Raw genomic sequence first — 26793 nt, forward strand, 5'->3', positions numbered from 1 at the left:
ATCAAACAGTAGCAAGAATACAGATGTTCTTGAATATATATTTCAGTAACTGAATTCACTAGCACAAACAGTAATTATAAAAAATTAGTTTATATCAGTATAGAGGTTGTGGAGATTGTTAAGTTTTTGATTGAGATCATAAACCGATTGGTGTTGGACCACCATCGAAAACCTGGAGGCACTGGACGGCCGTTTCGTCCTATTGTAGGACTTCTCAGCAGTGGGCATCCACGATCCTGCTCGCGGCATTCGAACCCAGGGCCTTCTGCTGAAGAGTCCCACAATAGGACGAAACGGCCGTCCAGTGCCTCCAGGTTTTCGATGGTGGTCCAACACCAATCGGTTCATGATCTCAATCAAAAAATTAATTTATAATGGGATTAAATGGACACAACTAGACTGGAATAATAATAGCATTGGATTAACACCAGATTTAGAACGATTTGTAATTGAATTGGTATTGACACTGGCATCTAGAATCACCAGATTTTTAATTGTTGGGAAATAAACCTGAGACTAGACTAGTCTCCATCGTATAAAAAATGAATGCAAACTGTCCAGTGTCAATTAGTCAGCATGTCTCAAGTATTTATAGGTCAGTATAATGTTAGGATACAATCAATATATATACAGAATGTTTGCGGATACTATCCTTCAAATTAGACTAGAAAAACAAAATTCTATAAAAGAATCAAGTTAAGTAACTTGTCCAATTTAAAGGTGATCATCTTTATAAGGAAGCATCAGATAGGTTGCCACTAAGTCAGGGTAGAATCAGAAATCTATTTCAACATAATTTTTGACTCTTGGTAGTATAAATATAGAACCTAAGTCAATATTTTGATGGAAATGATACAGAACACATAAGGGCAGCGATATTGAGAAGAACAACATGTAAGGATGTAAATACAATAAAATTTCAGATGACTCATACACAATTCTTTACAAACTAAAGAGAGTAATTTGCCAAATCTGACACAATCAGGGGAACAACTCAAATATTAATAGTTCTTTAACTTAATATCAATTGTGTCGTTGCCTCAATTGACCTTGAAAAGCATTACTAATGGTTAAGTGCTCAGGCGCGAAGCCAGTAGGTCCTGGGTTCGAATCCCGCGGGGTGCGGGATCGTGGATGCGCACTGCTGAGGAGTCCCATACTAGGACGAAACGGCCGTCAAGTGCTTCCAGGTTTCCAACGGTGGTCTAACATCAATTGACTCATGATCTCAACCAAAAAAATTACTATGAGACATGACTGGTTTATTTTCGTGCGAATCTAACCAATTGAGATATACACACATCGAACAAGCACATTGCATATAGCTGACCAATTGTAAATGAGCTTTATATTTTACGTCTATTGTGCATTGAACATCGCAAGTAACCCGAGTGAAAACTTCATTGTGATAATAAAACCTTTATGACTCTAAATGGTTTTATGGATACAAAAGTATAGTTGGTCACAATTTATTAACTGCGATTTCGAGATGGTGATTTGTAGCTCAGGTGGGTGATTTTGTTCTCTGAGCTGGATGATTTGGTCGTGGCGCCTTCATCGCTCTTATAAACGACATCAGCACAAACCTCAAGTAGAAGTAAAGTGTTCGAATTTATTCACATGACTCAGCTTGTCCTGTAGACCTCGATCGGTTATTGTTGACCTTTAGCCTGTCATTGTTTACTTCTTTATTTTGATTGTATCTCATTGGTTTGATTACCCGCTTTATGACTCATAAAATGCAATAATGAATAATCACACCAGCTGAATCAATTACATTTTTTACCCAACAAAATGAAAACTGAAGGCCATAATAACAAACGTTGAGCGTTAAAATTCATTGGGTTGGTGTAAATAAATTATGACGTTTAGAGTTGTCGTTATTACTTTGAAATTCAATTTATCTCATAAACATTCAATTTTAGAATTATTGCACGGAACATAGTATAAATCATAAATCTCACTCTTAATCAATGTCATATACTACTCCAGTAGACTAGTTGATGACTGGATAGTTTATAAAACTTCCTCTATCTAGTCCATCGTGTTTGACGAATTTGGACGACTAATTGGCACTAATTCACTAGTCCAAATGGTTTCACACCGTGTCCAATATGTTCCGATATGGTTATGATCAGGTTACTGAATGCTCTACACAAAAGTTTCGTGTCAGTTGAAACCCTTCAATGAAAAGGATCTGTAATCAAATAGGAACCAATGCTTCTTTCCTACATGATTGCTAATCACATCATTTCTAAAGATGGACTATTGGATGAAGTCTTTGAACTTGTCGACCATCAGTCACCTATGTTCGAAAAACCGATCGAAGTCCGTGTTTTTGTCCACGTTAGAACTAATGTCTCTTTAATAATAAAACTTATTTTTGCAAATAAAAGAACAATTGTTAGAATTTTTAGGAGACGAAAAACATTTTAAACTATTTTAGAGGAATATATAAATGTTTGTAAGCAGTCGTTAAGATATAAAAACCTCAGTCTAAATTTGAACGAATGGTTTCACAATATTTGGGTGCCGAGTTAACGTAGGACATTAAGGAGGAACAATATATCTATAAAATCTCAGCGACTAAATTTTTATTAAATTCAACGTTTCGCTCAGCAATCCGGTCCAAGCATTTCCAAGGAAATACAACCAAAATTGTTGAATACAAATTATTATATAGTTCTTCGGTTAACTGTTTATTAAGTGGGTTACCAAATCATGTTATCAATGCTCAAAGTATTTGCTGTAGTGCATATGAGACATGTGGTGTGTAACGAGAAGCTGGTTAGGATAACAGATTGTGTGTATTCCTATGTAGATCTGAGACATGAGAACAAATCTTATTGACTATTTACCGCATTGGATCGGTGAATTTTCCGAAGACAACATATGATTTTTATATATGATATGAGTCAAGCATAAAATGAAGATAAATAAGCTAAAGATAAATGTGTAGCGGTAAATACATCATCAAAATATATGGTTTTGTAATTCTACGACATTTCATGCTGAACTCATAAGTTTTACTGCACACAGCTGAAGGCGCTCGGTCACCCATCCACACCAGATCACGAGTGGGTAGGCCGTATTACGCATCCCTTGCAACTGTTAGTTTTAAGTATTTATTATTAGTTGCCTTGGGACAGCTATTCGTATTCCATCTCTTCTATTAATACTATTTGTATATGTCCATATGTATAGGGCCTCCGTTGTTAATCTTTCTTTGTAAGAACTAAAACCTTTTTGTAGGATTCTTGTATTGGATCTTTGATTCTTACTAGTTTAGATCTCAGAGTGCTCTTTGTTCGAAAGACTACTTTTATATTTCGAAGATTTAGGATCCTGCTGATCTCTACTGAAATTCCTTTACGATATGGGACCACTACCGTGTTAACCCATTCCTTTGGTTTACATTTACCCTATCTTTTTTCCCAATATTTTTAAATAAAATCCTTAGGATAATTATTCATCAAAGTTGGCGACAGTTGGAGAAACCGTTGATCCCAGAGCCACACTTGCACGTGTGCACAAATCTCAAAAACCGGAAAATGTTGAAGACAGACATAGATCCAGTAACGCCTGGGAAACCAAATGGACATCGTTATTTAAGTTCTGTGTCAGAACCTAAGAGATATACACAATATCTAAAACCTTCCTAATAGGAACATTAGTAAATAAAGAGCAAAAATCAAGACCTATCCTCCAGGGAGTACCAGTTCCCTCAAGATTACAGGTACACCTTGCTGACGAGTGCCAAGTAGCACGAAACCCGGGTCCAGGGTTTCCTGTTGACTACCTCCAACCACCATCTAAAAGTTATCTACTGAAGATAATGGAAGATGACCGCGCGACATTGTGGATTGGTTAAAGTCAGACATTGACACTGTTGAATGCCGGCTAAGTGGTCTAGGAGTTAGACGATCGCGCGTGGGACCAAAGGTGCTGGGTGGGAACCCAAGTTGCAGAGTCGGGGATGCGTAATTCTGAGGAGCCCCGTAATAAGACGAAACGGCCGTCCAGTGCTTCCTGGTTACTAATGGAAGTCTAACATTGATCAGTTCAAAAATCCCCATGACCTCAAACTGTAAAGTTCATTACCTATTTCTACTGCTGCATGTTGTGAGGTATCGACAACAAGGTCGAATCTGAATAAACTTTAGTTTACAGGATGATTCAGTCGATGATTGTTGACGTTCTACTGCCTACTGGAGATGATTACTCGGATCTTTGCTGATAGACAACAGTATTGATACCTTTGTCCTTGTTATAATGACAATTTTTCTGTCAGTTGTTTTATGGTATCTATTTCTTCTTTCGGTACTTAAGGAGCATTAAGTTTTTGATTTAATAATACAGCTGAGATTTTAACTTTCGCTGCATTCGCTTGATCATCCGAATTTACTTAAAGTTCAATGTCTGAGATTTTACAAATATATTCTTCCTCAATATTTTAGAATTTGGTTTGAATTATCCAGCTGTGTACTATCACTAGACTTCATATATCACATACATCAGGTTTGAGTCATCATAATTTTCATCTCAGAGAGATGTTTTGTAGTTACTTATTTACGCCTTTTAACCCTCGTGTAGGAGCATAGGCCGTCCACCAGCATTCTCTACCCAACCATACCCTGGACAATCTTTCCCAGTTACCATTCACCATTTTCATGTCTGCATTAAATTCTCGACGCAGTGTGTTCTTCAGCCTCCATCTTTTCCGTTTCCCTTCAGGATCCCAATTGAGCGCTTGCCTCGTGATGCAGTTTGATGATTTCCGCAATGTTTGTTCTGTTAAACTCCGTCATTTCCTCCTCATTTGGAAGCTGGTTCCTTTTTCGCACAATAGGTTGTTGCTGAAGGTAATCAGGCAACGGACATTGAGTATATTGTGCAGTACTAAGTATAAAATTCAACGTCTACGAATCTACACTCGTCACTAATTTGTAGTTCTATTGAGTCGTGACGAGTGGACTTCAACTCCGCTGAGAGTGAGACACTGCCGATGACATTGAATAAGAATTAAGCAATATTGTAAATTAATTGGAGCTAGAAATATAAGTAATTCGATGCTGCCTCGGTGGTCTATGGGTTAGGAGTTTGTGTACGAGACTAAAAGGTCCTGGATTCGATCACCGATTGGTTTTCTAGAGCTTATGGCTGAGAGATCCCATGTCAGGGCGAGACAACTCTTCAGTTCTTTCTGTTTAACAAGAGCTAACGGAAGTCAGTTCGTGATGTAAACTATGAAATTCAACAGTCTCCACAAATATTGTGCAGCAACTACATTTTAAAAATCAACGTTAATTCATATATATTGGTTGTCTGGATCTTTTCATTGATGTTTAGGATTACAAGTGATCGGTCTCTTTTGGCATCCTGTGCAGATTGCATCGATAGTGCTAGTAAGTCACAAGTCGCGGGGTGAACAACTCTAGGATGTATGTATATTCAACTGACGAGTCACAAACAGGACGAACACTAGTCCCTGATTCCGCTGCTAACCACCATCCATCTCTGCTTAAAATGAAGATATTGTTGGAGTTACTTATTCATTCCAGTTGTACACAAATCGTATATTGTACGAATGGCATTGCTTTTGTAAACTAGAAAAACTTGATAATATGTATTGTTAGAATTCCTATAGTTTAGTTACATCAAACGTAAAAACACTTCTTAAGATTTTAGATTAAATCAATGTTCCAAGCATGCATTTCAGATTAAAATTCACTGTATATTGTCCTTTACGTGATAATTGATTACAATACTATACATTTGATTATCACATTTTACTTACATGATTACGACAAGAATTTGGTAATTCATTAATTAATGTCATTAGAAACACTTTCAGGATGGAGAAAATAATTTGAAAATCTAGTATTCCTATTGTATATGATTTATTCTAGGTGATAAGGTGCAGTGATGTGGACACACTCCTCGTCTACCGTTAGATCATGAGATTAAAATGGTCTCAATATTAGCTATTTCACAAAACAGTCCTTCTTGAATCATGTTTCCTACAGCCATTGTTACAGTTATCATTCCACTACTCCGATATTTATCTTGACAATCTCATCTCGCTATGCTAATGTGTTATAGGAACTCGAATTAACATGCTAGATTCCATTTTGCTCACTGATTGTGAGTGGAAAATTACATACAAAGTAGCCAGGATTCATGTAGGATAATGCTATAGGAAAAATAGCACAAATTCGGACCATTACTTGTGGTTTGCAAAATTGAGATATTTATTCCATGGCAGTTGGCGAGACAACCAATACCATCACGAGATGTATCTGATCAACAAAGTGGATATGGAATATACCTCGAAAAATTTTAAATAAATTATGAGTGCTTGAAATGAAGTTTTTCGATTGTATCGTTTTATATCAAAATTAGCTGAGCCTCAGTACTTATTAAATTAACACACCAATAAAATACAACTCAAAAACCACCAGCTCGATAACTCACCGGAACCAGAACGCAGTTGGACAGCGTAGCGATACTGGGTTTCCAGAACAAACTGAGAATCCAACCATCACTTTCAACGGGAAACATTAAAATCATGATCAAACACCCTTGTTATGTTCTCTGTATTTTCAAAGATATTTTAAATGCATGTGCAAGTGATTGATTCCTGCCTGTATCAACCATAGTTAGTTTATTCCGACAAAACTTTAAAGTTGTGCTGCTTCGTTTACTCGGAGGAATGTAGTAGTTTCTCATTGGATAGACGAAAAGGGGTCATAGCCAACAGAATAGAAGAATAGAACGAGACTACAATCTACAGATAGGCTTAGAGCGAAGGTTGAAGGACCTTGAAGATGTTTACTAACAAGGATTAAAAATTTGTGTAGAACTAGGATTTAGATTCAAAGTTGTACGTTCGAGTTAGCAATAAAGTTTTCATCACGAACTGATGCCAAAATGCTACTTGGCCATATGGATAAATGGATTTCGAGCCAAAACGCAATATCTATTACCTGAGATCTGATTAGCTCGTCCATAAATTAGTCTCGCCAAAGAACACTCTGTAAACCAGTTGTATTCAGCAAATCCCGATTTTGCATAACGACTTAAGGCGATTATTATTCAGATTTTAACGGACCTTTTTAATTTCTTATTAACTACCAGTGTATGTCAGTTGTACTTAGTCATTTTAATAACTATGAATTTCTGTTGTACTGATTATTTCACCATAATTTTGTATTTAGTGAAAATTACTCAACCACAGAACTCTGTAATTAACAATAACCGAGTAAACTTATATGTAAACTCGATCTCTGTTGAACTCGTCCAATAAGTCTTAACAAGAAAGGTCTTCTGAAGTTGCTGAAGCGATGAGAATCGTTGTGGAAGTTATCGATGGAATTCACATATTTGTAGCAATAGATCAACATGAAGATAGATTCAATTACATTTTTATCGACTAGAGAACAGTTTTAAAAACATAAAACAAACTCATGTTTGAGACTATTTTATATGACATGGAAGATAAATCCAGATCTCCATTAATCAAATCATAATATAACTAATTTCGTAACCATTTGTTACTGAAGGATACACGTGTTTGTAAGGCAATAATTTTTCATCGAAAATTTATGGTTGCTAATTCAAAGATATTTACAAAACATCTTAAACTCAGAGGTTTTTGCTCACTTCGATATGAAACGGAAAATACTTTCGAGAAAAACCCAAGAGTAGAAATTATCATCATGAATAAACAATAATGCATATGTTTTCGTAAAGAATGGTGAGCCAACTAGTCTTACTGGAAAGTTGTTAACTGATAACATACATATCACCAAGAAGACAATATAGATAACATCACCCAATATCATTCAGCGATAAATAAATAAATAAAACTGAAGAACACTTGAACAGGAAATGACTACACACCTTCAAGTTGAATGTAACTACTGATATAGCTGAATTCTGTTGTAATCATATGTCATATTTATAAGCTCGCATAGGAACGTCAACTAAGTAAAATAAGAATTAAGTGGCCACACTAAAATTTACCCTTAAAAAACTACATTATGAATCCGTTCAACAACACGATGACTCGCCACCGTTCATAATTCATTGCGAAAGCGAATTTTATATATATATTAGAGATCTGACCATTCTAATGGGAGACCTAAATGCCAAGGATGGAATGGACAACACCGGATATGAAGACATCATGAGACGACATTGACTGAGAGAAAGGAACGCAAATGGTGAGAGATTTGCAAATCTATGTGCCTTCAACAAACTTATCATAGGCGGCACTATATTCCCGCACAAACGCATACACAAAACCACATGGAGTTCACCGTGTCACACTACGCAGAACCAAATCGACCATATCTGCATCAATAAAATGTTCAGGAGGACAATAGAGGAGGTGAGAACCAAGAGAGGAGCAGACATAGCACCAGGTCATCACTTGCAGGTCGCCAAAATGAAATTGAAACTCAAGAAGCACTGGACAACGGGGCAAACAACATCACAAAAGTTTAATACGGCTTTTCTTCGGGATACTAACAAACTCAACGAATTCAAGATAGTCCTCAGCAATGGATTCCAGGCCTTTCGTGATTCACTCAATCGAGAAGGAATTACTATGGAGAGCAACTGGAAAGGGATAAAAGAACCAATAACTTCAACATGTCATAAGGTTCTGGGCCACAAGAAATGGAACACTGTTGATACACTGTAAAACATTCAAGAACGGAGAAATAAGAAAGCAGCAATCAATACCAGACGAACAAGAGCAGAAAAAGCTAAGGCACAAGCTGAATACACAAAAGTAAACAAACGAGTGAAGAGGAGCATCAGAACTGACAAGCGTAAATATGTGGAGGATTTAGCAATGACGGTGGAAAAGGCTGCAAGAGAAGGACACATGAGACAATTGTATGACACAACAGAGAGACTCGCTGGAAATTATCGTAAATCAGTGAAAAGTAAGGAAGGCAAAGTAATCACCAACATCGAAGAGGCACACACAAACCTCCCAATCTATGTTGGACCACCAACAATTGAAGAGATCAGCATGGCCATCAGACAAATCAAGAGCGGCAAAGTAGCAGGACCATACAACATTCCAGCAGAGGCACTGAATGCAAATGTAACAGTAAATGCAAGGATACTTCACATTCTCTTCAGCAAGACTTGGGATGAAGAACAGGTACCAACAAACCGGAAAAAAGGACCCCTGATCAAAATGCCAATGAAAGGCGATCTCAGCAACTGTGATAACTACAGGGGCACCACTCCTCTCAATACCAGGAAGTCCTCAACAGGGTATTGTTAAACAGAATGAAGGACTCTGTAGACGCCCGACTTCGAGACCAACAGGCCGCATTCCGTAAGGATCGGTCGTGTAAAGACCAACTCGCAACACTGTGGATCATTGTGGAACAATCAATTGAGTGGAATTCATCACTCTACATAAACTTCATTGACTACGGGAAAGCATTTTATAGCATGGACAGGACAACACTATGGAAGCTTCTTCGATACTACGGCGTGCCTGAGAAGATAGTCAATATCATACGGAATTCCTATAATGGATTAAACTGTAAAATCGTGCATGGAGGACAACTGACAGACTCGTTCGAGGTAAAGGCCGGTGTTAAGCAAGGTTGCTTACTCTCACCCTTTTTCTTTCTCCTGGTGACCAACTGGATCATGAAGATGTCAACATCTGAGGGGAAGCATGGGATATAGTAGACAGCTTGGATGCAGCTGGACGATATAGACTTCACAGATGATCTGGTTCTTCTATCGCACATGCAACAACAAATGCAGGAAAAGACGACCAGTGTAGCAGCAGCCTCAGCAGGTCGCAACATACACAAAGGAAAAAGCAAGATTCTCCGACACAACACAGCATGCAACAATCGAATCACACTTGACGAAGAAGCTTTGGAAGATGTAAAAACCCTTACATTGACGGTGGATCTGATGCAGATGTGAAGGCGCGAATCGGTAAAGCAAGAGAAGAACATCTGGAACTCAAAACAATTGTCAACCAACACCAAGGTCAGAATTTTCAAAACAAATGTCAAGATAGTCCTACTGTATGAGGCGGAGACCTGTAGAACATCAGCGCTTACATTATGCATTAGACATCAAAATATTGTATGCTAACAGTAAGATACATTAAAAAATTATTTAGCCAATGAAAAACACAATTACGATAAGAAACTTAGGATGAAGTGATGCGGAATAAGACAAATTTCTTAATGTTTTTTAGTCGAATATACTTATGGACCTATTAATTCGACATACTATTCATCACTTATTAACTGAAATTTTTAGTTATCTAAAGGAAAATATGAAATTTCTGTTGAAAAATAAGTTACGGGCCCGCACACTGGACTTTAAGCTATGATATACCTTGTCTTGACTAACAATCCCTGTTGGCTAGCTGAATTAAATTAGGCGGGATCGGACCCTGTAATCCGATAATTGCAAGTTAAGTGTACTACCGAGCAACTTATAATTCCACCACAAAAGTAGTTGCCAGAGTAAATCTTTCATTATACAAAAAACACCTGCAAAACAATGGATATCTAAGACATTTATCAACATGAGACTAGCGAGTAAGGTACATTACTCACCCAGATCAAGTCTTAGCATGATCGAATATGTAAATATGTAGTGTCAGTTATTATTTTAAGCCCATTTACCTTATTCTAGTTTTCGGACAGACCAATCTATTCATTCTACTTGAGTCATATGTTGACCATGTTAGTTATTCGCTTACCAGTCTTCATTGTTTTTATGTGAGCATATATGTGTGTACACTTCTTATCCCATGTCTGTAGCTTATTTTTGTCTGCCTATAAATATTGGCTGACGCCTGACTAAAAATGAGTTGGCTCACCAGCGATCTCCACCCCGCATCGCTTCTCTTCCTGCTATTCCATTCACCTTATATACAAAGTATATGTATTCAAAATCCCATTCTCGTTATTTGACTTATTTGATTCCGTTATTGACTAACGTGATTAAAGTCGATGATAAACGAGAATCGGCGATAGCAAACATCCATACGATAGGAGTCAGATCCACGGGCCACTAGAAATGCCACTGTTAGTAGGACTTAAGTGGCTGTTTATTGAAATGAATCCAACTTGACAGTTTACACCAGTTATCTTAATTTCAACCGCAAGTGTACACTATTACACATGTACATTTTTGAAGCCAACAGTTAGACTAGTAAAACTAAAACTGACGTTGAATCACGAAGCTAATAAAAATAATCGTTTAAAGATCCCCATCATCAAATTTTAATCTTTTAACAAAAATAATCATCTCATTTTGAACATACGATTAATTCAATTTTGCGACTACTGATTGACAGTAATTATCTCACTATTATTTTATTCCAATTATTGTTTCCATTAATTAGTTCTTAGTCTCTAAAGGCTATTTTCAATGTGTATGAAATTGAATCGATGCACATTGTACCACATCTCTTACATAGTTTACCGTAGTATTAATAAAATAGTAAATAAATGTGTAGAAATTCGACAAATCACCATACACCTGTTCTCTAGTAGCGACATGACGCACGACAGAAAAGATAAGACAAATATACGTACAACAACAGCAGTGTCAACCATCAAAATTCAACGTGTAAACCGCGGAAATTATTTGAGATTAGACAAAGTCAAAAACAGAAAAACAAAAAGGAAGACAGTATTTTAAGTAAACTCACGAATCCTAAGGGGTTATGCACACGCACCCAGAACCTTAAGCAAGGAAGTTAATAATTTACAATGATTTTAGAAAATAACGGTAACAGGAGATAATTTAAAGCAATGTTAACTATTGAATAAATATGTATATATGTACACATGGTGTTCAGAAACATCACAAATCACAAGCAAGGAAGAAAGAGCGGAGGAGAGGCGTTGAGATAAATATATATATAAAATATACAAAAGAATAAACAAGAGGTATTATATCATCATTTCACAGATGCTTTTGTTAAATGTTGTCTGGACGAAAGTCTAATAATGGTTTTCATTTATTGTCCCAAAGAAATAATAGTAAGAGAAAAAAATCGGTGCTGACTAATGTTAAACGCCAAGATCATCATCACAGGGAGGGATTAATTAAATCCAAATGTTAAAAGAAAAAATAATTAACTCATACTGAAGAGATTTTGGAAGGGAGATATACAGTAGAAATGAAATAATATATGGAAATACTAGTTAAGCACATAAATCTATGATGAAAATTACAACCATATTTTACAATGATTTGTACTGAATCATTTCAAGTAACAGCTAGAAGTGAATCGTAGATTCCATTTTAATTATTGGGTGATGTCAGTTGATGAGATGTATCTAAAATGGTGAAAAAATCATAAAGCTTGTTAAGTAGTTCCAGGTACTAATTAGAGATCTTACCGTTGAATAATAGGGGATTTGTGACTTATTTGGAAATAGGAATAAATTCTATACATGAAATTGTTTTCAAATAACAGCTCGTGTTATATATTTCCGCTCTTAATGTATTCGGAATTCCAGCAAACACATAGTATCGGGTAAAGAGAGGAACACCGTAATTGGATAGACTGATAGTGTGATCACTTCACAATTCGTGATTAACTTGAGAGTTGACAGTATAAAATTACTGACAGATTTCAGAAAAAGATTACAAACATACCCAATTGGAAAGGTAGCTCATGAGACAAGAGTATAAGAATGGATACACACATGAATAATTTCAATCATACCAATTTTAATACATGGTACTTTAAATGCACGACAACAATTTGATAAAATATAAACACGGATCATACCGAACAAAAGAGATTCTACAATTTAGAGCTCTTTTTGAGTATCACACATAGAATATTGAAATAACAGCATCTGACTTTTATCTACAAATAACATTCCCTTATCAAAACATTACAAAACGAAGAAAATTTTCTTTTCGACGAAATCATTTATTTAAACTGTACAACGTTTGCTAATATATATGGTTGGTTAATCAAAATCGACTCAACTGGTACAAATTTGTATTGACCAATGCTTTAATAAAATACCAGCACAGATATTAGAATTTGGACAGAGTTGATTTATAGTGATGATCTACAAATATTCTCTACTTCCGATAACTGCGTTTTACGGTCATAAAGTATAATAGAGAGAACTGTTATACAGCATAATTGTCCTTTAATAGGCGTACAGACATCTCGAGTACGACATGATTGGTGAAAGTTTACAAAGTCAAAGTCAGCTATCTGAGTCCACGCGAAGATATTATCAAACACCAATTCACAAGGGCTGACAAGACTTTCAAGATAAGTGAAGAGGTCAACAAACTCAACTACATGAATTTTACCTTCGATTTAGATGTTACCACAGAGTCATGAAGGTATGTTTTGCCTTTTAAGAGGAAGAAACACGTCATAAAATACACGGTGATCAGAAAACCCTGCAATTCGACCATCTCCATAAAATCACCTGACAGGAGGTCAGTTCCTGAAAAGTAAGACGAGTGTTATCTCTGAAAGAATGACTAGAACAAGTGGAAACGGGTAAAGTTGGCAGCCCTAACGAAAAACAGTTGATGTTTCAAAATCTGGTAACAATCGTCACAAGCTTTGACTCAAGTAGCAGTATTTGAGCAAACAACATTTACAATGCTTGTGTACTTCTTTGGTACAGATTGTGAAAACAAAAACTTTCGCAAAGCCTATCAGTCAATCGAATGTCGCCTTAAAATCAATAATAACCTTAAAAGTTTCAAGCTGTTTAGGAATACAAAGTAAGTGTAGTGATGTTGACAAGCACAGAAATACGAAAATAAGGAGTCAATGGAATAGTGCCAAGCAAGTAAGCAAATAGTTAACTTACAGTTATAATGTTGAGTACTCAGTAGTAACATAGGACACGTTATGCGTTGTAGTTGATGGAACATTAAGATGGTTAGATTGAAAATAAGCACTTCTACTGGGTACTGATAGGTTCGATACAGTAGATGACGCCAAAATAGGTGGAGTTGTTAATCTTGGCACAACAGTTTGGGTCAATGACTGATTATGTGTTGGATAAACTGAAACTGGTTGAGATATTAGACATTCCATTGAATATGTTGAGGAATTGAAAGAATGAGTAAATGAATCGGATGATGAGTAAACTGGATTACCAAAATTCGACATCGACGGTTGTGTAAGAGTAGTTGAAGACGTTCGAGAGTATGGATGAATACTATCAAATGCTTGAGATGATAGTTCATGGTTATAGGACATATTATCGGAGGAAAGACTGTATAAATCTTCTCGAAGAATATCCGGATCCTGTTTTAAAGTCTCGGTGATGTAATGATGATTACCAGTTGATAAGGGAACGTTGACTGAAGCCATTACATCAGGATCAATAATCAAACGACCAGCATCTTCTTCTTCAGATTCATCCTCAGAAAATGTAGGTATATCGACTGTGTCGGATAGAATACCTGAAACTTTGAGATCCGGAAATACATGTGGGAATTGAGTTAGGAGTTCTGAATGTGTGGCACTAAATGTTTTATCAAAGTCTTGTGGATCGGTAGTTGATATATTTGATTCAGGAATAATCCCTGAAGTAAATGGACTTTCTGTGTCTTCTTTTGATGAATTTTCAACAATTTGATGTATTTTGTTATTAGTAATTGGGACATCTAGATTCGGTAATGAAGAAGAATTGTTAACTTCATTTTCAAAAGAATTTTGTGCATTATTGCTCAAAACCTCAGCACACTTGAGCTTACTTCTCAATTTCGGTTTCGAAAGAATGATTTTTAAACGAACATTAGATTTATTATTTGTTAAAGAAGAATTGTACTCTTCTACCAACAACTTTTTATCTTCAGAAGTATTAGCATAAACCTTATTTTTAGTCTGCTGCTTTGATCTACGTTTAGATATCACATGTAATTTTGATTCTATAGACGCAGTGACTTCCCCGTCTATGTTATTATAGGTACTTTGACCTAAGGATACATTCGAAGAATCAAAAACTGATGGACATAACATCGAAGGTTCTTGTTTCTCACAAGAGACTTTGGTTTTGTTTTTTCTTACTTTGTTATTTAGATGTTTACTTCGCTTTGTGGTCGCGTTCACTTCTACACCAAGGTTTATGTCGGGAATGGATAGTGATGATGCAGTTTGTGAAACCTCCAACTGTTTGGCATCATCGAGAACAGATATTTCAGATGGCTGAGATAAAGATTGTTGATGTATTGTGCTGCTAAAAACTTCGTGATCCCATTCACTTTCACTATCAGTAGAGTGAGTTTCTTGCCTTTTTTCTGCCGCTTGTTTTGCTTCATTAACTGCCTGACGAAAAACTCCACGTTTCTTTTTGTTATCAAATCGTTTACAATGTTCTAGGAAATGAAATAATTTATCACATGGCATGTATGACACCTGATTCCAAGCAAACCAATGAAGACAGGCAGTATAACAAACCTGCTCTGATGTTAAAAGTGGAGATGATTGTTCTTGGAAATCCACGACGGGGCGTACTTGTTCAGAATTCGGTAAATCAACTTCATTGGCAACTACACGTTGTATGCTAGTAATCTGTGCAGGCCAGTAAGGCCATCCTGAAAGTTTGCTCCAAACTAGGTCACCGACACGAAAAACAATGCCGTCATGTAACTTACAGCGTTTTACTAAAGGACCTGATATTATTAAACTCTCGCATGTAGATCCCTTCTTTGAAGAACTGGCGGATGGTGACGGTGACGGTGAACGTAAACCATTGCAAAGAATGTCTAACTTCAAAGCAGATGGATTCGCATTCGCTATTGAACTATTTTCTTCACTCACAACTTTAGAAGCCGAAGTAGCTAATTCTAGATGTGAACCAGTCTGTAACTTGACAACTTCATATTGCGTCGGTACAGTTTTTGAACACCCAGAAGGTTGTCTATTCCGATTAATTTTAATCTTTATTACAGGAAGGGCAAGACCAGAACTATCACTTGTCGGGGTCAAGCATGGAGACACATGAGATGTAGACTTTTGGTCAGTTATGTCCAAATATTTCTCGGACTGTGAAGCGTCCCCTGATTCAATGTTACGACTGTTTAACGACCCATTATGCAACTTAACCTTAGAAGATACATTGCTATTACTTTTTAAAGTACTTTCGCTAGGACTAACACTAGATCCATCACCTGACCGAATTCGCAGTCGGTTTAAACTAGGAGATTGTGCATTACATGATGCAGAGTTTTCCGTATCTGTATTATTGGATGAAGTTGAAATATGACTTGCTGCAGTGGAACTAGGATTACTGTTTCGTTCATCTTGACACCTTCTAGCTCGTGCCTCACGCATCCATCTGTTTTTTGGTTTTTCGTAATCAAAAGCTTTACGTCGACTTTGTGGAGAGAAATTACTCTCACTCATAGAAATCCCAAAATTGTTTGAGGCAGAATTGTGTCCATACGTAGACGTTTTACAAGTTAACTGTACGGAAGCAGAATGCTTCTCCTTAGATGGGCTTGACAGGCGTGGGCTTATACTATTTGGGATATTTTCTTTTTGTGGAAAATCACCATCAAGAGAATCACTAGGTAGAATTTCATCCACTTCTGAACGACTTTCTAAATCTTTCACAGAACAAGAAGGACCCAGTGAATCCAAAGTGACAGAAAGTGGGTTCAGCTGAGTACGAGTACGGTATCGAGAGTTTTTTCGTACGCCAAGATTCGTTTTTGAAGATGTTAATGAAATTATTTCTGATTTTTCAGAACCTTTGCGAGTAGCGTTTGATTCAACTTTTATTCTGCTATCACTAGTCGAGTTGATATTTCCAATTTCTTGTTTGGAAGAGATTCTAGTTTTTTTCCCAAACGGATAACGAAATGGAGAGGTGACAGATACGTATTGAGCTTTGATTCGATTCTTACGAGTTTGTTCCTGAGACGAAAGAGAATCAACAGAATCTGTCTTACCGACTAGGATTGGAGAAGTAGGAAAATCTTTGGTTTCCTCCGATGAAGGTACTGCAGGGTCAGATGAATCCGGATTAACGACAGGTGGTGTTGCGACCAGGACTGTATTACTAACATTAATCGGTTCAGTGAGTTTCTGAGAACTTAGTCTAATCTTCTTCAGCTTTTGCTTATCGGGAATAACATCGACTTTCCGTTTCTTCGACATGACTAATTTCGGTTCTAACGATTCTGGAGTCTTAGTCGACTGTTCAGAAATAAAATGCTTTTTAGATTTTGAGCGTATATCAGAACTAGAATCAATTTCTGATTTTGACGAATCATCCACATTTATCTTCATTTCTTCATTTAGTTTGGGGATGATTGGTGGAGTGACGTGGCGAATAGACTGAGAATTTCCATTGAGTGTCGCTAGTGTAATTTGGTCAGAAAAGTTGTTTTTAGGAAGATAATGATTTATTTCGTTGTCTGAATTTAGGGCAGATGAATCCGAAGTGCGACGATCTATCTGATCAGTGAGGAAGGAAGAGGAAAGTTCCGTACCATGTTCTTCTAAATGGAATGCTTTTTTACATTTTCGACAAACAAATCGCCGAGGTCGTAATATTCGTGACAATTGTGGAGCTGGTTGGTTTCGATGGCTTCGTTTTGTTGGATCAGGCTGGAAGACATTTAGATTTGAGGGTTGGCCTTCCAATTTGTAGGAATAACGTTCAGTTGAACAAGGAATAGTTTTGAGGTTTATCCCTGATGCTGTTCCACTTAAAGGAGGCCAAAATGGTGCACTAGTTATTCTTTCTAAATTTGTCCCATATTCATTGAATTTCCTACAAAAAAACACCGAATTTTAGCTTAAGTCAATTTATTTAAACTTTGAGAATTTCATTGTGTAAACAATAATGTGTACGATAACAAGAATATTGTACATTTTGAAGCTTCACTGAATAAAATATGGTTAGTCACTAGTATCCATCACAAGTTTCAGTATGGTGTAATTAAGACCAAACAACACATTAAGCACTTAGTCGTCACATTGATTCGTGTTTACAGTGTGCAATAATTTCTCGACTTTTCCTACCAGTAAGAGCAATACGATTATTGGCATTAGATTACTGTCGTGATTTCTAACATCTACAAGACCTTACATATTCGTGTGTATTTCTTTAACCTTACTTCTATTACTTAAGGAGCTTTTTCATTTGAAACATCGTTTGTCTCATGGGCTAGGAGTGTGAATAATCAATCCCAGTGACAACTGATTCTAATCTTATCTATTGAGCTCATTTTGCATTTCTAACGAGAAACTCATTTTACTGTTCATCTAAAAATACTGGTGAAAGATTCTATGAATTTGATTTTCTTGAAAGTGAAATCTTAGGTGCAGAATTCTTATTTACACACACACAATTCATCGCCAACATCACCTTATGTCCCAATCAAAACACCTACCGAACACAAGTGAAATGTTTATTTTATCAACTACTTTACTTTTGTAAAAAAAATCCATTTCTTTGAATACAGACTCAATATCAAGAAAACACTCAAATTTATATGAAATATTGAGCTATAACTAGAAGTGGAAGCATGAGATAACATACACATGGTCGAACGACAAAGGCTAACTGAGTCAAAACTATTAATCAAGAAACTATTGTTTTACATAAGACTAAAATAGAGTCCAATTAAAAACTTTAGATGCAAAAAGGAACTAATGATGACGAAGATGAATTTACGGTGTAAAATCTTCTTGGTCGATGATAGACTGTCCTATTCCTAAATGATATACTTTTAACAAATTCCCATTTTGAGTGATGTAATATATTACATGGGCTCGCTTATATACAAATAATCATGACGTTGAATCTAGGGACCCACGAAGAGAAGTAGTAGTATTATTTACCAAGCAAAATCTATAAGTTGAATGTTAATTTGTTTTAATGATAAAAACGTGAAACAAAAAAGGTAGGTAGTACATTTTACTGACAGCTAGCTGCATATAAGCGAGGACAATGTGATAGATACAAAAGAGGAAACGAAACGTAATATTACTTAGTTTACTTATTATCAATTACAGTGTAGGTGACACGTTTAACTGCATATCAAAGTTTGAATGTAGTGCTGCTCAGTAGTAATAATTCATGGGTATATAATGTTACCAGAATTGTATTTATGTGGATGACGCATGTTTTAAGAGTGAAGTATTACAGATGTATGGTGGGACAACCGGGTAGAAGTTAATGAGGAATGCCAAGGAAGGTGGCAAGTCCCACTGTAAACATTCACCGACTAAAGTGGTTGGAACTTGTTATGAATGGTTAGCCTTTATCAATCACACTATGTAAACTAGTGTTGGAGAAAAACTAATAACCCACCATGCTATTAAATTGGTTCGTGAAGAAGTCACTGATCTTATTATTACCGTTTATTCAGCAGCTGAGGCAAGATTACTGACCAGAAGTGAAACTATAAGGTAGAAAAAAACAGAAACCAACACGAGCTGTAATTCATTAAGATCATCCTGATATCCAGCAAAAGTCACGCAGAACTGTTAGTGAGTGATTCCCAATAGTGTATCTTAATCTCTTGCCACAGGATCCAAATAAGCTAGCAGAATAATTAGCGACCTAAACATTCCAGATCCACCTTTAACCAGATAGCGTGAAAATAACAATCCAAGTCAAATATGCATATGGGAAAATAGTAGTAAAAACAAGTAGTTCGAAGGCAGGATACCAGATATTCAATTGCAAAACAGGTAAACAATAGACATTTCTACGACTAATGTTAAACATCCAAACGTGCAAAAATTAAGACATTTTTTATCGATGGTTCTGTTGTTTGATGCTTTGGACAGTTCATAACTTAGTTGTATGTATTAAAATGTACTTCAAATAAATCCATTTGAGTAAGTTCGAAGTATTTTACGCATTTTTTAGAACACAAACTTACCATTGGGTACTATGAAAAATGCTCTCTTCTCAAATGTTCGATGGACTAACATGATACATAAACACAGCCTTATGCACCAACGCCACTATAGACATAGGTAGATGGGACATGATCATTAGCTTCAGGTTACAGTCCTTAACACAACTAATTTATCTCTGGATAAGTAAAAGAGTCAATATTTAACTACATTACTATTAATAGTCAGAACGATAATAAGCAAGAAAATATTGAAAGACCTGCAAATCATTATCATACCCAACGTAGAACCTGATGCATGTTTTTTATTTAAGTTGCGTTGCTACATTAGCGCAGAAAGAAAATTAAAGACATAGTAAAGGTAGTAGCAACACCAGTAGCAAAAAAAGAAAGGTACATGGAGATTTCAGGACTCAGGTCCTAGAAAAAGACGAGAAGTGGATGCAACTCTACTATTGCGAGCGACTTCGAACCATGACACCCAAAGTATCTAATCGATCGTTACGACAATGGCCTAGGCCCCGACCAGGCACTCTACACCCACTGATATGGCTCAAACCTACAAAAAGTAGTCGCCACGGTTCTGTTCATGCATTTTAAACTGTAAGCCACATCCATTTAAAGCTGGATCTCCATAATACTAAGGGAACAATAAATTTAACCAATTTCATCATTTCCAGAAACAAAACAAATCAGTACATTCATATTATCATAAAGATTTAACAGATTATTGAGGTACATGGCTTATCTAATACAGATTAGTGAATAAACTGGTCATGATAAGCACTAGTTTTTAGCAAAAATAACGTATGAAGATTCAGGAAGTCAACATCTTTTTAAATCATTGTATATGGAATACTTACAAAAACTGTGTCAAGACTAGAAGATACATCAAGAGTAAACTGGAGTGACAATTTCCTCCAATCTAATAGCAGGATTAAATGGAATTCATCTTAACGGAAATAAATTCGACCTTCAAGAAAATATACACGGTCAATACAATGAAATGAGAAGTTTATTGAATATGAATCATATTTGCTCAAGTTGGATTTGAAATCGACCGATGTTTTGAAATGATTGATAGAAATAAGATTAGACCATAATTGCAATCGATTTTTTATTTAACACAATTGTCAGTTATGAATTGAATTGAACAGTCGGGGATGGAATGTAGAGTCAACGCCTAGCAAAAGGTTCTTTGGAAAAAAAAGTGGGACATTAACTTCAGGATTATTCTCGCTGACCAATGCAACGCAACAGACTGAATTTGTAGTAATACATTCAGTCGCAGAGACAATATATACTATACTGTAAACTTCTGTATATAGAATCTCATATTTATTAGTGGTAGCAGAAAAACAATCAAACCAATTTATAAACCTTTTGATCACATCAATAAATACATATACTAATTACCAGGTCCATGAAATAGTTATTGATCGGATACAAGACGAAACAACTTAAAATCAAAATTGGTGAGCAAATAAGTGTGACTATCACTTTCTTGCAAATTTCGGAAACCTTATTGTGCTATACTCTTTGATTCTCAAGTCTTACTTTACTTTCTTTGTTAGTAACTATTAAGTGCTTGTCCTTTATTTTCCTCGTTGATTTCATCCAGCAGAATTGAAATTTTGCAGCTACTCTAGAAAGGTACATGTTTAGACTAAATAAACGCTATAACAAGAAGTGGTGAATTAAAAAGACCTACACAAATTGAGAATAGGGTGATGTAAAAGAATCAGGTAATTAGTTGTAAGTCATTGGTAAGAAGCACAAGTACCCACTTAATATCAAAGCATAGTGCATATGACATCGAATTACTTAGAATAGTGACCACATTGTAACTTGGTCGATAAACACTAAAGACTAAACAAACATGGAATCGGGTATCACTTAATAATTAATCACCAATGTTAGTTTTATTCACCCTTCGTTTGACTACGATGTCGTAGAATGATTGTGAACTGGTTATTTTCGTATTTCTACGCTAAAACTTCTATATTCTTACCAAGTATACTAATTGGTGTCTTCGAATAACATAGGGCTTTTGAAATTATCTTGGAGAGATGGATTAATCACGAAAGTGAACTGACTTTCAACCAACTACTCCTACGTACAAATCCTGCTCTATTTAGTTCGGTTTAGTCAGTCGAGTAGCATCCCTAACTCTCAAGATAAATTGGGATTCAAAACTACGTACACAAACCTATCCTTGGTACGAAAAAGTTATATAGTGAGAATAAATATTACCAAAGTAGATTAACTCATCGTACCATCATTTCTAAGATATGGATAATGGTAGTGATTAGATTAAAATTTTACATACCTAAGATGTCTTACGACTTTCATAGGACATTTCTATGCTATTATGATACTTACAACATGATAACTAAAAGGTAAATAAGGCAAAATGATATTAACCCGAGTTAAATAGATATTTATTCTCAAAATCCAACAGTGAAAGAAAGAAGCGTTAATATACCCAATATTACTTGAATAAAAGCGACGGTAAAGTGTTCAAGAAATCAGAACTATTTTTTCTCAGATAACAGAAGACCAATATTTATTTAGCAGCGTTCGGAATATACGTGGTGGATGAAATGGCTGGTAATTAGCACAGACACACTCAGTCTTTTTACCTTAAAATACCCACACTTTTAGTCCACAAATTTTTTTCTTTATCATGCCGTTTTTCTTACTACTACTGACACTGCTACAGTTTATACTACAGCAGCATTCGTCTTGATAATATCACCTTGCTGTGATGATATAATGTGGCAACTTGAGCTGATACACGCACCATGGTCTATATTGCTCATTATATATATATATATATATATATATATATATATATATATATATAGGATGGCTAAAGGCTCGTTACAATAACAATATTTCTCGAATTACAATCAATTATATTCAAGCTACTACATACTTGAAATATGCGGTAATAAGAGTCTTTTTATTGATACGTTGATGGTAAGGAGGCGTACTGGGTGCTTCAACCACTCGACAACTGTGATGTGTACGACAAAATGTCCTTCGATAACTTGAGCTACGTTATTTAACAATTGATTTAGAGAAAACACATAAGATATGGAAATTACCATAAAGGCAATGTCAGTACTTTTTAGAAAGTTTTTTGCCGCACAGTTGTTTCTTTAATGGGATCATCATTTTTCTTCGACTTTTTATAATGCTAACATGCGTGGTAAACTACAGGACAGAATGACCGGCTGAGAAAATTAAGGCAACTCGATGTCATGGTACAGCCCTCAATGAAGTCACCTAATGTGATAGCTAGACACTAATAGACTAACAAAAACTTAACGCCATTAGTCAAATCCTACCTAAGAGTCATGGACCAAAATAAAACACTCAATGTTTGGTAAAAACTAAAACCATCAGTAACACAACAGGAGTTGGCAATGATAAACCTCTCTCAACAGCAAACAGCTGATCAGATTTATCTCTTTATTAATTAAAAGATGGAAACTAACTTAGGTTGACAAAAGCAGCAGAATATAAAAGTAGCAATTACATATAGTGTAGAAGAGCAACCAACAACCAAATGGTAGAAGAATAGTCAATCAAAATTAACTTATTTACCAGGTACAAAGGCATGAGTCACATCCTAAACGTGGGGACTAGTGATACTCCACGGTTGCCCAGAACGAAGTAGTTGAAGCGAGATCTGAACCTGGGAAAGGCTAAGAGTTGGTTTTAATCACTAAGCCACCGCCCCATGATAAGCAAAAGCTAAGTGAAAGAGGACAAGAAATAATACGCAAAACTTTTCTCTTTTATACATCCTGAAAGTATAAAGAGAAAACAGTTGTGAAAGTATTACAACTACTAATACTACTATCCACAATAGGTTTTAACACCGGTCTACGTAGAGACTAAAATGTGAACCGATTACTTGACAAGACGTTTCCACTTCAGATGTGAACAATACTAAACTAGTGATTAGACGGTTGCATAATCTACCAATTGATTTGTCGTGTATCACCTTATTAAATCAGACTAACAAAACTTAGCAGACAAGTACAGGCTTGTATAACACGCATCAAATAGTGAAAATCGGAGGCGCTGAGCGATATGAATAGAAAAATAACAGCAGACTTAAGACCTGATAGTTAATCAATCACGGGCAGCGTAGGCCCTGGCACACACATGCATTAGTCACCAGACCGTATCAGCACAGTGGGATGGAATTATCAAGACGAGCTAGAGTAGTAGCAATATTATGTGGTAGTATGGAAAATCAAGTGTAGACAATATGATTCAAGAGTGGATCCGCAGAATAAAAGGTAGGAGATTCGATAGTTGAAATTCAATGAGCTACAGACTCACTCTAGTTTATATATTTGTGATACGCTCTGGTGAAATGTAATTTGACTTAAGGATTTCAAGACGTAAAAAATCATAACTTTTAAGGTTACTCCATGCACTCAATCCGCTTCATTCATATGAGTTGCATTAGTCACATATGGCGCTGAACAGTCCAACGAAAATGCTACCTCGTTTAGTTTACCACTGAAATTCTAAGATGCGTATGCATAGCACTGGGATACAACCACAAGCTAATTATATGTAATGCGCTTAAAATACCTCAATCGATGAAAGCCTATGCTTACACCAGGTGGTTTACCACCATTTCTGATATTCCATACATAGTCGGTTAACGTGGCAGATTTCCTTACTTATTTGAACATATAAATATTGGTACAAAGGGGCACCGAATACATATGCGTCACTCAAGTCACTTGATTTGCGTGTGGGCTGTGATACTGCACCACACAATAACGATGAGGTTGTGGAGACAGAGGACGGAAGATGAGTATAACAAAAACAGCGACAATCGAAAAAAATTAGTGTATGGGAGTGAAATAATAATCGGGGAAGCAATCCAGTTAGCAAAAATACAACCAGAAATAATTCTCTCAGTTAAGGAAGTTATGTTCACTTTTATGAAGTAAAAGAAAGTTACAGCAAGATCCAAACTTGCTTTCATTTCAAGGGAATTATGAAGGACCAACAAAATCGTGTCCCAGCGTTGACAAATAATGCACGACGTGGGATTCTCTGGGACGACATCCCCAAGACACCGGATTAGATGTTACAAGATAGTGATATCAATCAAATTGTCCCAACTGTGCCCGAACACACACTGCTGAACCTCTGCACTACTAAAATGATGTCGCTGAATGTCAGCAGTCCTTCATGGACAACGACCAGGCACGGAGTCGTCGAACATTCCCAACTCGGAGAAGTGGAGTTACGCAAGCATAAAGCAAAATTCTCACCAACGCGTTTCAGACCCAACTTTTAACAATCAGACTAACATCATGAAGGCGCCGAAGATGGCCCAGATTGGCTTGAGACGCTCTGGCTTTCACTATACATGAATGGATGTCATCACTCACGCCGCCACTAGCACTTACGCAGCTACCCAGATACACGAACTTTTCAATTTCAGGGTCTTTCCAGTCTTGAAGACGTACTTTCACCCGGAAGGTGCAAGGTGCATGCCATACCTACGAACACCAATTGCCAACTGATTAAGAGCGAACTGTATTACTTGAGTATTATTTGCCCTATTAACATACTCCCTATACGGATAAAAACCAATGCTATACTTTAGTATCCTTTTTATTTTTTTAGGCATTCTACCATACATCACTAAGAATTCCGGGGAGTGTGTATTTAAACCTACTAAGTTTGAAGCAGTTGTCTGGACCAACCAAAACATTAAATAGATAATGTAAACGTGAAAAAATCTTACTGAGCAACCATTTCGACAGAAACCAGACTTCATCAGACCGCAAGACAGCAAACAGAATATACTTAGCGCGGTGAGCACTTCATCAATGACAAGCATTTTTAATATATAGGCATTATGGTGATTATAAAACTCACTCCCGACGTTTTTATAGGTTTAAATGGAAGTCAGAAAGAACGTTGTATAGCGGTAAGCGAGTAACTCATCTTCACAAGACTAACTGACAAGGGAACTTCTTGAAATCTGATCTTTAGGTGACTACATGAGTGAAACAAATAAGCATTCCGAGAGGAATACCATTAAGAATGACTGTATGACATCAATGCTGTAAAAATGTGAATGTCGAGCAGCTACAATAAGGCTAACTAGAGGGTGTTTTCCCAAAGTCAGAGAATATGTGAAGACAAACTAAACATGTGACTCATGTAAATTTCGAAATTGAATTATTAAGTTTATCTAGCCAGATCTTTAGCTTATATCAGTGTTTAAAAAGTAGAAGAAAATTGCGAACTATTGGACAATATTAACTTTTATAAGCTTCAGTTAATCTTGAGAGGGACAATAAATAGTACGTTTCGAAAAACCGTTCAAACAACCCTACCCAATAGTTTCTTGCAGTAAAATTCCACGGAAGATTTTATCCCCATCTATAAGCTTGACAGAAATCAATTCTCCAGTGAGATCTTCAACTTTTACTAATATACTTCCTCCCTTAGTGATGGACATGCCCTCAGCTGAGGAGGACGACGCCATCTTCGGAGAAAGACCAAATCTCGCTCACTGATGACTGGTACAAACAAACACTACTAAAGTATAACCTGATGTTTGATCAGATGCATTAGTATTTAGAAATAATACCAGTTAGAAGTTAAGTTATTTAGGGCGAAATAAATCCGAAATAACATTAAAAAGGTCGTGTTTGGTGTCCAACGAAGCATTAATAAGGGAACTTCAAGTGGTGTGTGTGACACTCGGTCTTCAAGAAACGAAGCAAAAAACTTTCAGTCATTTTGAGGATTATTGTGCTAAGTTGAATCTTATGCATATGTTTCTTTAAAGTTGCTTTTGATACATTTTAAACGGCTTTCAAATTATGCAATACAACGACACGCGCG

General features: G+C 36.2%; 1 protein-coding gene across 1 annotated transcript; it reads right to left on the bottom strand.

Moving 5' to 3' along the window:
• On the bottom strand, nucleotides 1-26793 carry PWWP2B_3 (PWWP domain containing 2B). The gene is made up of 4 exons (XM_051215623.1): nucleotides 26280-26793; nucleotides 13872-17792; nucleotides 349-12353; nucleotides 1-156 (listed from the first exon to the last, which is right to left on the bottom strand). The coding sequence occupies exons 1-2, from the start codon at nucleotides 26429-26431 to the stop codon at nucleotides 13874-13876; spliced, it is 4071 nt and encodes a 1356-aa protein (XP_051066155.1). The 5' UTR covers nucleotides 26432-26793; the 3' UTR covers nucleotides 1-156; nucleotides 349-12353; nucleotides 13872-13873.

The sequence above is a fragment of the Schistosoma haematobium genome, chromosome 4 (genome assembly GCF_000699445.3).
Source record: "Schistosoma haematobium chromosome 4, whole genome shotgun sequence".
Taxonomy (NCBI): domain Eukaryota; kingdom Metazoa; phylum Platyhelminthes; class Trematoda; order Strigeidida; family Schistosomatidae; genus Schistosoma; species Schistosoma haematobium.

What these genes read in the sequence shown, in the direction of transcription:
- PWWP2B_3 (XM_051215623.1), bottom strand. Translation starts at nt 26,431, where the DNA reads ATGGCGTCGTCCTCCTCAGCTGAGGGCATGTCCATCACTAAGGGAGGA. An exon ending in TTACTGCAAGAAACTATTGG is followed by an intron (nt 17,793 to 26,279) that starts GTAGGGTTGTTT and finishes GTTTTTTTGTAG; the next exon opens with GAAATTCAATGAATATGGGA.